General features: G+C 48.6%; 2 protein-coding genes across 2 annotated transcripts; one reads left to right on the top strand and one right to left on the bottom strand.

Annotated features, from left to right (window-relative positions):
- Positions 1-2,561: 2,561 nt before the first annotated feature.
- EI90DRAFT_3117231 (PIF1-like helicase-domain-containing protein) lies at positions 2,562-4,497 on the top strand (the record flags this gene model as incomplete). The annotated part of the gene is made up of 4 exons (XM_039062966.1): positions 2,562-3,281; positions 3,508-3,593; positions 3,659-4,055; positions 4,144-4,497. 4 exons carry the CDS (start codon positions 2,562-2,564, stop codon positions 4,495-4,497), a joined length of 1,557 nt encoding a protein of 518 aa, XP_038922073.1.
- Positions 4,498-9,539: 5,042 nt separating this feature from the next.
- Positions 9,540-12,503, bottom strand: EI90DRAFT_3117229 (uncharacterized protein; the record flags this gene model as incomplete). The annotated part of the gene is made up of 6 exons (XM_039062965.1): positions 9,540-10,842; positions 10,893-11,389; positions 11,444-11,718; positions 11,773-12,012; positions 12,064-12,123; positions 12,176-12,503. 6 exons carry the CDS (start codon positions 12,501-12,503, stop codon positions 9,540-9,542), a joined length of 2,703 nt encoding a protein of 900 aa, XP_038922072.1.
- Between the last annotated feature and the right edge of the window lie 2,860 nt (positions 12,504-15,363).

The following is a 15,363-nucleotide window of genomic DNA, read 5'->3' as shown; positions in this document are numbered from 1 at the left end:
CCAATGTGGGCAATGCATCCCGAGCGTTGAACTATTTGTTCAATCTGAGTGCACAAGCTGTATCCGGAGAATTTCACTCCTTTCAAAGTACGAGAGTCCTTCTCTTTCACACTCTGACCTCAAATGTTCTGGGTAGGTCCTTATTCTCTGTGTATCACCGGTCACACATATCATCATATCTTTCTGAGTCAAAGATCGGGTCATCCCATCAATTGGTTTCTGTATGATCCGTTGGGAGCTACTCCTGCCATTTTACAATCCAATGTCCCTCCTTGCACTGTGGATGCTATCCATCAAGAATTGATGGCAAACAATCCTCTATTTCGAAACTTCCAAGATTTTGCACAGTTCCAACCCCATCTGCAAGTCTCCATGCAAATTCAAGATCCAGGAGTGTCCAATGAAATCGCTGCCATCTATCATGTCGGTTCAGGTGCAACTCATGATCCGCACTGCATCTTTGTACAGTGTCGAAGGGATGCCACTCCTTCCCCCGTCAACATTCTGAATACATTGTATGAACCCCTACAATATCCCATTCTCTTTCCCCACAGAGTGGGTGGTTGGGGAGAAATCCATCGTCACATCCAGTATGGCCATTGGACTCAAATCACATGGTATAAACATCAACTCTTGACAGAAGAGCATTTCCATCAATTCTGGTGTTTAGGATGTGAATGGATAATCGACATGTTCTCCTGAGTGGAGGATCAACAACTATTCCTCATTAAACAAGGAAAACAACATGAATACGATTGTATATTATGTGCTGATCACCAAGATGCAGAAGAACAAGAAGAACACTTCTATCAACTTCCATCCAGCTTCACCGGTTCTGCTCGATATTATGCTGAAAAAGTAGCGGATGCTCTCGCATTAGCCCGTCAATATGGCAAACCCGACCTAATGATCACTGCCACTTGCAATCTGAACTGGCCTGAAATCACCACCAAACTATTACCTGGACAGATGGCCACCACTGCCCCTGTCATAACTGCTCAAGTCTTTCAGGTGATCATTTCTGTGTTTGTTGTATCCATTTGGTTTTTAACCCTCTGTTGTCAGGCTCGCTTTCTACAATTACTCAAAAGAATTCAAATCTTATTCGATGGATTTCTTTACATGGTATATGCTGTGGAATTTCAGAAGCGGGGTTTACCCCACGTTCATATTGTGGTCAAGGTGGGTCACACTCTGTTTCCCTCATTCACTCCCACTCTCATTTCTTTAATAGCTCAAGTGCCACATTGACTTCGAACACATTGATTACATTGTGTCGGCTGAAGTCCCTCCGGATCAAAGTCATCTTTGCACATTAATGATGTCTCACATGATGCACTGCTCTGATCATTTGGATCCTCGACATGTGCAAATGAGTCGTTGTAATCAAAAGGGTCAATGCATCTACGGTTTTCCCCACCCAATGACCACTTACACCCAAGTGAACAAAAAACAACGTGTTTCTTATCGACGATGATCTTCTTCAGATGCTTGGGTCGTACCATATTCACCTCCTCTACTTTTACTCTGGGAAGGCCACATCAATGTGGACATTGTGTTTACTGCTGACGTGTTTTTGTATCTCTTCAAGTATCTATTCAAAGGAGTGGACTACACCAACTTCCAACTGGGCCATAATTCCGATTTGGACCCTGTGGATCAATACATTTGAGGATGATATATCTCCGCCCCTGAAGCTGTGTGGCGAATCCTAGCGTATGACATCTGTCGTCAACGACCTTCAGTCTCATGCTTGAAAATCCATGAGCCCAATCAGAATCGGTTTCAATACTCCTTCAGGGGCCGCTCTCACAGTGCAAGTCCTTCACAAGCATCCGAACTCATTCACTATTTCAATCGACCTTCAGACCCTTTGTTCGATGACATTCACTATGTGGATTACTATCAACTCTTCACCCTCCAACCAGTCCCTTCCACACTCCCTTCTGAATCTTGGTCCGAAGCATCTATCCTACCTGTCAGGGGACGACTCCCGGGTCCCCATGACCCTCCCCTATGGTCCACAGCCTCTGGTCTGGCCAGCCCTATCCAGGGCACAATCCTACTGTGGGTAAGAAGATGGTATCAAAGAAGGGCAAGTATATACACTTGCCTACTGTGGGTAAGAAGATGAGAAGGAAGCTAACTTCTCATCTTCCCACAGTGGCCACAATATCAGCAAAACTTCCGGGGATACCCGGAAGTCACATGAAGGGATAGGGACCGGGCCCGGAGCATGCGGCGCGCGGAGCGTGCGCGCATGCAGGAAGCGCAGCGGGTCCGGATGCGGGTCCGGGTCCGGGCTAGTCAGGGTGTGTGCCCTGACACTACCTGATGTTCCTCCTCGAACAGTGAGCCGGCATAAACAACCCTCCCTCTACCGTTTACAGTCAGTAAGACCCGGGATGGGAGAGTTGTTTTACATCCGGGCTCTTCTCTTAGCATTCCCGGCTCGCTCATTTGAGTCCCTGCATTGTGTGGATGGCATTGTCCACCCCACTTTTCAATGTGCAGCTCAAGCGGCTGGTTTATTTGCAAATGATTCCGAAGGTCTATCTGCCATGGAAGATGCTGTGGCTTCGTTCAAATCTCCCTCACAACTTTGTTTCCTCTTCATGTTATTAATCTTAGAAGGAGCCCCAGCAATTCCTATTTGGGAACGCTTTGCTGATGATCTAGCACGGGACTATGGTGGGAATGTACTTGGGCCAATGAGTGTCACTGTGAAAGCTCACACATTACTGGACATTCAACAACTGCTTCAACAACGAGGGAAGTCCACTGCCAATTTTGGACTCCCTAACATTACAATCCACTCCGCCAAAGTCCTCACTCAATTGGATTATTTCCTTCCCCAATGTTCATTATTACTGAGGAAGAACTCTGAAATGGTTGCAGGCTTTTCTTCCGATCAACGCCATGTATATGACACCCTTTGGAACGCTATCTATCGAAACACCCCTTCCAGCCCCCACCTCTTTTTTCTCACTGGGAGAGCTGGTAGAGGCAAAACGCATGTTTCGAAAGCCCTGATTCATCTTGCTCGAGGTCAAGGTGAACTCCCATTTGTGGTTGGAGCGACTGCATTAGCGGCCTCAAATTATGACTGTGCATGGACTGCTCATAGTGGTTATATGATTCCGGTGGTTAAAGACAATGGGGATGTCATTTCTTCTTTAACACCCCATTGTAAACAAGCTGAGTTGATTCAATATGCTCCATTTCTGATCATTGATGAAGTGGGTTTATTAAATGTCACCGTGATGGAGGCAATCAACTCGGTGTGTCAACTCATTTGTCGAAAGCCACTGCCATTTGGTGGAAAAGTTGTCATAACAATAGGAGACTTTCAACAAGTTGCACCAGTGATCAAGCATGGCTCAGAAATGGACATTTTTCGGGCCTCAGTGCTGTCTTGGCAGTGGTGGCCAAAATTCACGGTTCTCGAACTGTGGCAACCAATGCAGAATGCTGTAGATCCCGAACTGAGCAGATTTGTTGACTCAGTCGGAGAAGATTGTTCTTGACTCCTTCTTTCCTCGCATGGACAACCTCGATGTGGTACAAAATTTCCTCTTCCCATTTCACATTTTGTCAGACCCCCTGAATGCTGCCAATTGTCATATCCATGCATACCCGACCCCGACCCGACTTCCAGACCTCCACCCTCTTCACCTCCGGAGTCATACCCTACCGCTGCCATTCCGATACTCACCTCCGGTCCTGGCAACACACCTCCTTCTACCCCCCATGCCACCTCTGCTCCTCCTTCCCTCTCCTCCCCTATCTCCGTCCGCTCCAATACTCACCTCAGACCGAACACCACCCCTCTCGCCACCCTCCTACTACTCCTCCTCCTCCTACTCCGCTCCTCCTTCACAACACCTCCACCCTCCCGTCACCCTCCTATGCTTCCCCCATCCGCTCCGATACTCACCTTCAGACCTGACAACTCTCCTTTCTGCCACTCCTTCCCCCTTACCTTTCCCCTCTCTCCTCCCTCTGGTACTCCTCCGCCACCCTCCTGCCAAGTTACGACCTTCCACCACTGTCCCGTACTTCATACTCGGACACCACTCATACCTTTGCTCCAAGCCTCCATCATAGTCCCTACCTCGGACTTTGACTCCACCTTGGTCTTAGTCCATTGCATTGGTGACCTCATACTACGTAAACACCATTGCCAATATCCCTCAGACTTTCAACCCCGCCTCCGTAACCTCTGTAACCTCTGCAACCCCCAAGCTTTGCGGATCGCCTTTGGCACTTTCACCGCTTGTAATGTATCTCTCGCGTTTTCCCCTCATCCCTATTTGGACTACTGCTTCTTCCCATTCTAGCCAGTTAGTCATCATCCCCACTTTTCCTCATCCCCCTGCCCCTCTGGGCCTCGCCCTCCCTACCTCCTTTCGGACGAATCACAGGTCCTGCCTTATGACCTTCGGTACCGCTCTGCTTCTTCTACCCTTTGTTCCTGTTTGGACGTCTTCGTCCTGATTCGGTTTCCCTTTGTTTCCTTGTGCTTTTGCCCCCTCCATTATATATATCAGCACTTGTACATACTCGTTTTGGTTCAGTCCGAAATCGACCTGAAATGCCCCCTAGAGACTTCCTGCTCACCTACTGTGAAATTAAGGACCAAATGGACAAACAGCAATGGCACAGCGCTCCGCTTGAGTCGCTGAGGCCAAGGTCCCTCCACACTAAGTCTCCGATTCCACTCCGGAGTCGTCTGTATCCGCCCGGTTCTAAGACCGATGGGCTTTCCTGACCTACCTGAACGCATTGGTTGATGAGTTTAACGAAACATTACTACAACATTTGGCTGGTCCTTTATGTCAGTGATTCCTTTCTAATTCAGTTAGTGCAGTCACTCAATCCCCGGTCCTCCAGCCATTCACTTTAGCTACAATTCCATCATGGATGATGATGGGACACTGAATGATTCTCACATTGTCACCTCCCCAGACTACTTGGCCCTTGTGGTGTCCACAGAAGCACCTAATCACAAGCTAAAACTGAAACCAGGGGCCATCTGTGCTCTACTACGCAACCTGTCTGTACCGAAAGGATTGGTGAAAAATCAACGAGTGCTGATCATCAGCTGTCAATCACGTTGGATAGAAGTTCGAGTGCTGAATCAAGGCAACCGTCCAGACGTCTCCCATCTGATTCCCCGTATCAACTTCGACTTCCAACCCCCCTACACCCATTATACGATTCGCTGAAAACAATTTCCACTCAGATTAGCATACTCCTCCACTTTCAACAGTTGTCAAGGCCTCATGCTGGATCGGATCGTCCTAGACTGCAGGCAAGATGTGTTCGCTCATGGTCAACTATACACCGCATTATCTCAAATTCGTCATCAATCCCACACTTTGTTATTCATCCCTCAACATCAGCCCAACATAGCTAATGTCGTACATAAGAAACTTCTGGGTACTTCTTAAAATGTTTTGCCGCACTTGCATAAGTGAACTTCTAAATCAAGGTGCAGTCATGGGTTGATGATCCATTCAAATGAGAGGTCCATATATAGATTAATGACATCAGCTCTCTGTCCCTCTCTGCCACCTCTGAATATATACATCCTCTCAAAAGAGGCTTCCACTTTCCCCTGCCTTTCCAAACGTGAACTTCGATCGTCACCACTGCTTCTGATGTCGTCCTCACATCTGTCTGGATTGTTTCCTGTTTGTTCCAACGGCATTACCAAAGGACCGCACTGCTCTTTCATTCTCTGTTTAGCAGGGGACGGTCCTGTCGGTGACCAAAACACCCGCAAAACCACAATGACCACCCACACTCAGTCTCCCATGAAAGACAATGCACAAGAAGATTGTGTGGCTTATGTTTCTGGCAGTTTTCTCATCATGAATGAAGGGCCTGAAGTGGTCGATGGTCCCATCATGATGTTGAACACCTCCACTGTTGAAAATATCGGAATTTCAGCAGAAGCCATGCAGCCCTCCAACGCCCGACTTGCTACTGCCCACTTCGTGGGTCAAGTCACCACTGTGGGTAATGGTTCCGGCCGAGAATTTGGACTGAATGTCAGTACTTATTGTCCAAAGGTTCGTCCCCAACTGGCAGTTGGCATTCTTGACTTCAACATTTTTCGCAGGAAAAAACCCAAGTCCGTTTCAAAGTGCGCCTTCACTTCGATGACTCCAACCATCGCTTCGATAATTTCCGTGTACCCCGCCCAGGTTCAAATGTTAACGTCCAAGCGAAATGGAAACGTGACTCCAGTAATCACATGCACTGGCTCATCGAAAACATTGCATACCTTGGGTCGTCTCCCTAACGGAAGGTGCGAACCCTGGAATGCCAACCTCTTGTCAGGAACGTGCCAGAAGCGTATCCGGGTGACCCACGAGGCGCGCGAAGTCGTCCGGGCTCGTAAGGTCGGAGGGGCAGGACTTTAGCTTCAGCGACTCGGGTGGAGCGCTGTGCTTCGTTCTTACGTTGGTGTCCCAATTTCAGACAGAAGCCTTACGATGAGGATAAGAGTTTAGAGGGGGAATCCAAGTCGATATACGAACTAAGGTACATCCGGTGTAACCTACACGCGTTATAAACACAAGTAACTAAATGAGAGCGGCCCGGAAGGAGTGGCGGATCAAGCGCGATATTAATGAATGAAGAAAGGAACAAATAATCAATATCGGCAAACTTGGTCAACAAAAGGAAAGCAAGGAACAATAGGAGGAACAATAGTCCGCAAGCAGACAAAAGAGAAAAGGCCATCCGGCCGTCTAGCAAGCCGTCCGGCTGGGGGCGGACAACAATGAAGCGGGCAACCTAGGTTGGGAGGTACGCGTGCGAGGGAGGAAGTGCGGATGAGGGTGACGGGTGGACGGATGGGTGGACGGATGATGATGATAGCGGGAGGGACGGGCCAAGTGACACTAGGACGCGTAGAGGGAAGTGTCGGATATGTCGGGTTGTGACACCTCTTCTCCAAACAAACGAAAATGCATGTTTGGAGGTCCAAAGGCATCTTCTTCCAAAAGTCAAACCGCTTCGGAGTCTGTCATCCATGGGGAATCGATGGCGACCACCAGTGGGCTGACTGAAGAAAGGAAGAACGAGCCGATGTCACTCCACATGGATGAGGTGGAATTGGAGCTGGAAGATGATGCGGACTGCAAAGGCAAGGGTAAGAGCCATCCCAAAAAATCCAAATAACCATCTGTGTTGTCTGCGACTACCTGTATGATTCTTCTGTTCTTTATGTTTCAAACTGTGGACCCATCGAAAATGATGTAAAAAAAAAACCTCCTGCTGCCTGTCGAAAAGGAAAAAAAAAAAAAAGAAAGAAAGAAACCCACCCCCTGCCAAAAAAAAGGGAAAGATTACTCAGCAGAAAGTGTGATTACTCAGCGAAAAGTGCGATTACTCAGCGGTGAACTGAGTATTGAAATCCGATCCGAAACATATACAACTCCACCAGTGCCCACACTACACTGGTAGACAGTCACACAACCAACGACCAATGAGGAGATATATGCAATTGTCGTTAAGTCCTGAGGACTGGCACGAACGATGAAAGTCAATACTGAACAAAACAGAGTCTGGGATTGAGGTACGGGTACATGTGTGTACATGCGAAAATGGCTGAGTACTGAGTATGCCATGCTCTCTGCCTTCGTGTCTGAGTGAGGGTCCTCTGTGGCTCTCAATACATGCATGATTATGGCAGTCCATCATCCATAACCTAACCTCGCAGTCTACGTATATAACGGGTGCAAAATGAGACCTCCTCCTTGACCACCTCTAAGTATGGACCACGACAGAGAGAACCGAAACTTCATTGTACAGCAGCGATGTGGTTCTTTAGTTATATTGGTGGGTACAGTTGCTTCATAACGTCACAACTGTTATGAAGCACACATGTAGAACTGGACGAACAACAACAATGGTTGGCTGAGTTTCATCCAGCATGAACATGACAGAAGACCTCATCTTCACATCTGTCTCCTGGTTCATTGATTGCGCTTCACTCCCCTCCTTGCGTCACATTCACAACATTGGTCCCACAGCATCCCAGCAATTTGGATTTAGCGTTAGAAATCTCTGAACCAAATGCCTTGATACGCATCACTCTTCACCTCAGACACTTTCAAGTTAATGACGAATTCCAAGTATGGATTCCTATCCACTGTCGACTAAACAAGACATTTACCCACCATTCTCAGTCGAATGAAATTCCTTCTCCCTCCCCTTCCCTACCTTGCCTGCTTATGCCTCCCGACATGACCAAGCAAAACGAGAATGATTGAAATTGAGTGACATTCGGTATAACGTACTCACGGTTCAATATGAAAATCAAAGTGGATGGTGTGTGGCTCTGTCATATCCATCCCCGGCCATCGACTTCCGATCCCTCTGGTCTACCTCCACTCCTTCTTCACTAACCTCGGAGCTCCCGTATTCCACAATCCCCTTGGTACCCCTCGATGGTCACCACCCCCTCCTTTCAATTTATTACCTACGCCTCCCTAAGTACGGAGCCCCGAAGACTTCCAGACAGCTCCAACATCCACTAGCACACTCCTGCCTCCGCAGGCAATACACTTGCCTGCCCTGCAGAGCCCACCTTCAGGCCTATCCCTCCTTTCCGTTTCTGGGTTATCGCCTGCCTTTCCGTTAACCCCGTAACCCGACTCGTTGGTAACATTCAGTCAGCTAATGTTTAACCCCGTTAGCTCCGCTCCGCTCGGCTCCACCATTTGCGGACCCGTCTTCGCTGTAACTATATATATCCAACTTTACATAGGTTGCACTTCAGTAATAAAATCGACTAGAGTTTACCCCCTGCAGTTCTGGTTGCCAGTTAGTAAGTTAGGGCACGGACGTGTTACTTGGCACAGCACTCCTGGCATAAGTTGCTGAGGCCGAAGCCCTCCGCCACGGAGACTTTCCTTCATCTCAACCTGGTCTCTGACAGGCTCATTGTTTGGAACTGCCATCGGCATCAAAATGAATGTACTGTACATGATTGTGACTGTGATAACGAGAGTTGATGCTGTACAAAATGAAACTCATGCTTAGGATTGGTCTCCCACTTCAATTGGTGAAGAGTACAGTATTGTAATGCTCGCATTGTGACTTAGCAGTTGCCCTCCGGAAATTCGCAACCAGCCGAAGGCAGTTCAACTAGTTGAACAATAACAATGACAAGCACTTGATGCTGAGGTTAATATAATAAATTGTGTTGCCAGCAAGGCAGGAAAAAGAATGAACAAATATGCGAAATTTGTGAAGATCGATTTTGACATTGTCAACGATGTCAGCGGCGATGACGACGGATGGGAAGACGATGCCGGCAATACATTGGGAAAAAATGGCACTGCGCATTGTATTGTAATTGATCACAGGTACCCCAAAGCTTCTCGGGCCCTTCGGGCCCCTAAACCAGCCATATTTTCCTCTGTGCACCAGGGCACCAGTGCATGCACTCAGACGGTTGATTGCTATCTAAGAAGTAGGTAGGGTGGGGGCACCCTTGATACCATATTATATTGATTAGGTCACGAGTAGTAGGTGGCCGGTGTAATTGCAGGTTCCGCGGAGCTCCGGGGGCGCTTTCTGCCCTCCCACCTCAATTTCTCCCACTCCTCTGACCGTTTCTCTGATTCTAGAACACCATCAAAGTACGGTTTTAGGTCCTCGAGGGCTTGCAAATTCTCTTTAGATTTTGCTCTAGGAAAGTCCTCAAGGATACTCTGAGCCGCGAGAATGGACGGGTAATGGTTCTCGACATCCGGTGAAACCGCCTTCAAAGTCTTGGAAGTGCAACCATAAGCGGTAATTTTATAATGGCGGTCATCTGGGAGCATTTTGCCTACAGAGCTGCGAGTCCTGCGACGTGTCGCCTTAGTGTCGATGGTCACAAGTGAATCTGTTGCTGCCCCCTCATCTCCGAACTCGAAAATGATCGATATTACTGGCATGGAAATGTCCGGAACAGTGATCGAGCGATCAACATGGCAAGCGACAGCCCGTTTGCGATTCTTGAATTGCAAGTTGATGGCTGATGTGGACTCCGGCAAGATAGTCGTGCTTGTGGGACCCATATGGACAGGAATGACAGCATCGATAGATTCCTGGTTATCTTTGGCTTGGAGGGCCATTCCACGCCGTAGTGCTACTGCCAGATTTTGGGCAGTCAACATTTCGGTATTTTTGGCCAGAGCGAAATGGGAAAAGCAGATATAAGATTTTGCAAACGCCTTTCCCAAGGTGGGCACACCATCTCTGGCCGTCACCGAGTGGGCATTCAATATTATCTCGTGGAATGGCTGTGCAAATAGAGCCTGGAGAAACTCGAGGACGGGGACAGGTTGATGGAAACGTGCGTTATTTGGATTATAAGTGGCTTTTGGGGAGTACTTTTGTGTCAAAGCGAGATCGTGTGCAATGGTCACAAGAAGTCGACCGCAGAGTTCTCCATGCTCTCCTTGCGCAAGCAGTCCTTTCCCGCAAGCCTGAGCTAGAATCTCTGGACCCCGCCTCTCTATCCCATGGCTATCGTTCAGGTACAATGCTGCCGCCTCGGCCAGTACCGGCTCAGAGGGCGTTCCGCTATGCATGAACTCGCGATGTTGGGGAATGGCATAAACAACGCGCATGTGTGACTCAACGAGTTCCGCTTCCATCACTCTCGAGGCCTGAGTGGTCATGTCGAAGGTTATCCCAATGCGAACCCCCAGCGCAGCCACTTGAGAGTGGAACACTCTCGTCTCGTCCCCTTGCGCGATCAGTTTCTCTCCGGCAAAAGGTATAACAGGCCTTCCTTTCCTCTCTACCCAGTTTTTGTGGTGGACATACCATCTATTACGGATTTAGCCGAATCTTCCACAGATTGAGTGGTAGACACTTACAAACTACGTCCAAACCCTGCCATTATACTGGGTTGGCACATGTTTTCGAGGCTCAGTTTTGTCCCCTGGCGTCTCAAACATTGAAGAACTTCGTTCTCAAACACGTCGAACGGCAGCTCGGTGAAAGGGGGGAAGAGGCGACGACCTTGAGCAACGCGAGCCGATGGATGGCTGACTGGCGACGGTGCCAGTTTCTGGAGATGAGAACTCGTGGATAGAAAAACGAAAAAAACGGCGTAATCTGTCAGCTCAGCCAGCACTGTGCCGAGGTTATGATAGGGCGAGAGAGTACGCATCATATTCTGCTGACGCGGTGAGACAGGTTCGGTAAGTCGGTGGGCTTCATCAAAGTAAATGATACATTTGAGTTCACCCGCCTCCCCGGGGAGGGCTTCGACAAAGCGGGAACATGAGACCTTCATTCGGTCTATAGGGCTCTGGGTCCCGCTGTCACCATGGGCGCCATCTTGTGCTATATCCAGCGTCGAAACCCGAAGCTTTCCAAGGAAAATCAGCATGTGGCAGCAACAATGAGCCCTCTAGATACCAACCTTCACTGCCTCAGCTGCCACAGAATCTAGGAAGTTTTTCCTGTTGTTACCAACTTTGGTATCGGTTCGTCCTTCGTTGAGATAATCAGTCCATTCAAGTGCTAGCGCTGCTCCCGTTTTCTTCTTCTTATTGAAGATGGGGCCGTCAAGAAGGTTGGTGGCATGTTCGAATAGCAAGGCCAATATAATCGCATATTCTACCTGCAGGCGATGATCGGTTTTCGATTGATGTGATTCAAAATATTGGCGAAACGCCTCGTCCGGAGGAGGGTACGCTGGCGAAATTAACGTCATCACAAATATGGAATCCGCGATGAAACATTGCGCACTTCGGAAAAGAGAGCCAATGTCCTCGCGAATATTGATCGGAATCGTAAATATGGAGCACGCGGCTTGCTCGACCATCCGGGATTTCCCCATTCCAGAAGACTGGATGACTGATAGGGACCAATTATACGGTCCCCCAGATGAGTTGGGACCCCGGCTTGACTCCCAATACGATTTCAACGTATTGATAAACAGACTGTGTGTCATTCCCCGATATGGTTCTTCAAACGCCGATTGAAGACCTGATGCAACTCATCAGGCAGATGACAAACTCAAGACACACAGTTAATTACCTCCTTTACTGAGATGGGGCCTAACAATCTTAACTCCAATGCGTCGCAGTTTCGCTTCCACTGTTCCACCGATCAATGACAAACATTGCTCCTGATGCTGACCGACACGCACCATACTCGATCAAGGGGCGCCATTCGTCCCGTCCCATGGCGCCCACGATCAACTGTTTGCATTTAGCGCGCTCGACGTCGCTGAAATTTTCCACGATCGATGCCTGTTCGTCGTCATCAACGACGTTCACGCCCACCCGCCGCAGAGTGGCAGAAAGAACAGAAAAAACAGATTCAAAGAATGCAGTCCACTCTTGATTTCCCTCGCCAGCACGCGATAAGAAAAAATTCCATAGCAGACGTTGTCCCGCGCTAGACTTAATGACTATATCCACTTGATCGTCATGTATTCTTGTGGAAGTGGACGCTGCAGCAGAGGAACTTGCCATCGTTGTGCAAGGCACCAAGGTTCCTCAAAGCGCACGTGAATGAGTATAAGCGAGGCGGCTTATGTAACAAAGAGACGGATATACTGCCGTTTTCCATTCAATAGTCCACGTGACGAATTTCGGTTCCGCGCTTGCTCGTTGCGCGAGGCAAACACCCGGCAAAGAACAGCTCATATCTCTGCAACCAGATGAGCTAGGGACTTGCGGTTTCTTTTAGAATGCATGTATTTTACTCCTACAGATTAATTAACCACCGATAATCCTAATTCTCGTTTTTTATAAATTCACATTTGTCACAATCCCCCCCATTTTTCTCAACAATGGCTGGATGGAAAGAGATGAAAATTAGGCAGTAGGTAGTTCTTGTAAATATCTCGAACCTGTTTTTGTTTCTAATTGATAGGACTTTTTTCATTTCTTAATAAGGTTATGTGGCATTCCGGTGACTCACATAGTCCCCCCCACTTTCCTCAACAACTACTGAGTGAAATGGGATAAAAGTCGTGCAGTGAGTAGTTCTTCCATATGTCTCAAATGGATTTTTTTCTCTAATCAATAAGATTTTTTCATTTTTTAATTAGGGTGGGTGTTCAAGACCTTGCTCAATGTAGCTTGACACCATCCCCCCTGATTTCCTCAACAATGGGAGGGTGCAGTGCAGTGAAAGTCAGACAGTAAGTTCTTCTGGTATTTGTCAGAGACCAGATTCGAGACAAGGGAGTGTCTCCGTAGTGGAGGGCTTCGGCCTCAGCGACTTCTGCCAAGAGTGCTGTGCCTAGTGACACGTCCGTGCCCTAACTTACTGACTGGCAATCAGAACCTAAGGGGGGTAACTCTAGTTGATTTTATTACTGGAGTGTAACCTATGTACAAGCGGGATATATATATGGTTACAGCGAAGACAGGTCCGCAATTGGTGGAGCCGAGCGGAGCGGAGCTAACAGGGTTAAACATTAGCCAACTGAATATTACCAACGAGTCGGGTCGCGGGGTTAGCGGAAAGGCAGGCAATAACCCAGAAACGGAAAGGAGGGATAGGCCCGAAGCTGGGCTCTGCAGGGCAGGCGAGTGTATTACCCAACGGAGGCGGGAGTGCGCTAGCGGACGTCGGAGCTGTCCGGAAGTCTTCGGGGCTCCGTACTTAGGGAGGCATAGGTAATAAATTGAAATGAGGGGGTGGTGACCATCGAGGGGTACCGAGAGGATTGCAGAATACAGGAGCTCCGAGGTTAGTGAAGGAGGAGTGGGGTTAGACCGGAGGGAACGGAGGGACCGGAAGTCGATGGCTGGGGATGGATATGACAGTATTTATCTCAAACCTATTTTTTTTTTCTAATCGATACAATTTTTTTTTCATTTTTTAACTTTCATCCCATTCCACCATCCATTGTTGAGGGAAAGCCACCAAACCTGAGGTGAGCCTGCAATGAAGACAGAACCCAATTAAAAAACGAAAAAAATTGTATCAATTAGAAATAAAAATGGGTTTGAGATAAATACCAGAAGAACTTACTGTCTGACTTTCACTGCACTGCACCCTCCTGTTGTCAAGGAAATCAGGGGGGATGGTGTCAAGCTACATTGAGCATGTGTCAGGGCACACACCCAGACTAGCCCGGACCCAGACCCGCATCCGGACCTGCAACACTTCCTGCGTGCACTTCCTGCACTGCACACTGCATGATCCAGCCCCAGATCCTGCCCTCATGTGACTTCCGGGCATCTCCGGAAGTTTTCCTGATATTGTGGCCACTGTGGGAAGATGAGAAGTTAGCTTCCTTCTCATCTCCTTACTGTCATATCTGTACAATCCTGACCTCTGCTCCGGGCTCCCGGAACTCCGAAACTGATTCTGGAGCCCTACTTCCCTTCTGTCACCTTCTCCTTGCTGACTCCCAAGAGGTTATCCCACCTCCGGCTCCGACACCACCTTTGGTCCGACTCTGGAACATCCCAGGTCCGACCTCAACCTCAACACCTTCCAGATGAGCACGCAACACCTATGCTCCCAACTCCGGAATCCCATTTGCGTCTCTGTCTCCGGAACCTCTGGTCTTAGCTCCGACCTCGGACTTTGACCCCACCTCCGCTTATACCCGTTGTATTGGTTAGCTCATTCCATTTAATTGCGTTTGCCAATATTCCAGAGTTTAACTTCCGAGTTCGGACTTTCCGGACTTATGTTGGACCTTGCAACTATTGCATTGCTCCATTCAATTCCGCTATACTCCCTCATTCCTATTTGGGCTGCTGCTTCCTTTCTATTCAGTCAGCTGGCCATTCCCCACTCCCTTCCTCCTTCCTTCCTCCTTGGGCCTTGGTGTCAGGGTTCAGCACCCTGCCCTAGGGTGCCCCAGACTCCCCAACCAATCCCTTCCTTCCATTCCTTCATTGTTGCCTTGTTGTTGCCTTTCTGTGTTGTGTATCCGCACGCACGGGATAGCGTGGGAACTTTCTGAGCGAGCAGCTCGCCCAGAATGTTCCCACGGGTCACAGCCACAGTTCTGGGTGAGCAACTCGCCCAGAACGTTCCCACGCTTGGCACTGCCACCTGGATGTTCCCTCCGGGTCACACTACACAACTCTAAGAGCTGTATAGTTGTGGGCATGTGACCCATTCCTTTATATAGCAACCATGCGGGGAGATGAGACCTTTACCCTTCTTCTCATCTCATGCCCTGCATAGGCAAGTGTATATATTATCCCTCCTTTTACTATACATCTCATGCCCCGCATAGTGTGAGGACAGGCCAGATGGGGGTTGAGGTCAGGGAGCCTCCGAGTCCGAGGCCAGGCCCTGACACTTGGCCCTTCATTCCTCCTTTGAGAAACACCATTGAGTCAAACCCTTGACCCTCGG

Source organism: Cantharellus anzutake (genome assembly GCF_015039405.1).
Source record: "Cantharellus anzutake strain C23 chromosome Unknown EI90scaffold_5, whole genome shotgun sequence".
Lineage (NCBI taxonomy): Eukaryota > Fungi > Basidiomycota > Agaricomycetes > Cantharellales > Hydnaceae > Cantharellus > Cantharellus anzutake.
The sequence above is the reverse complement of the archived record's forward strand: the minus strand, read 5'-3'. Positions and strand labels throughout refer to the sequence as shown.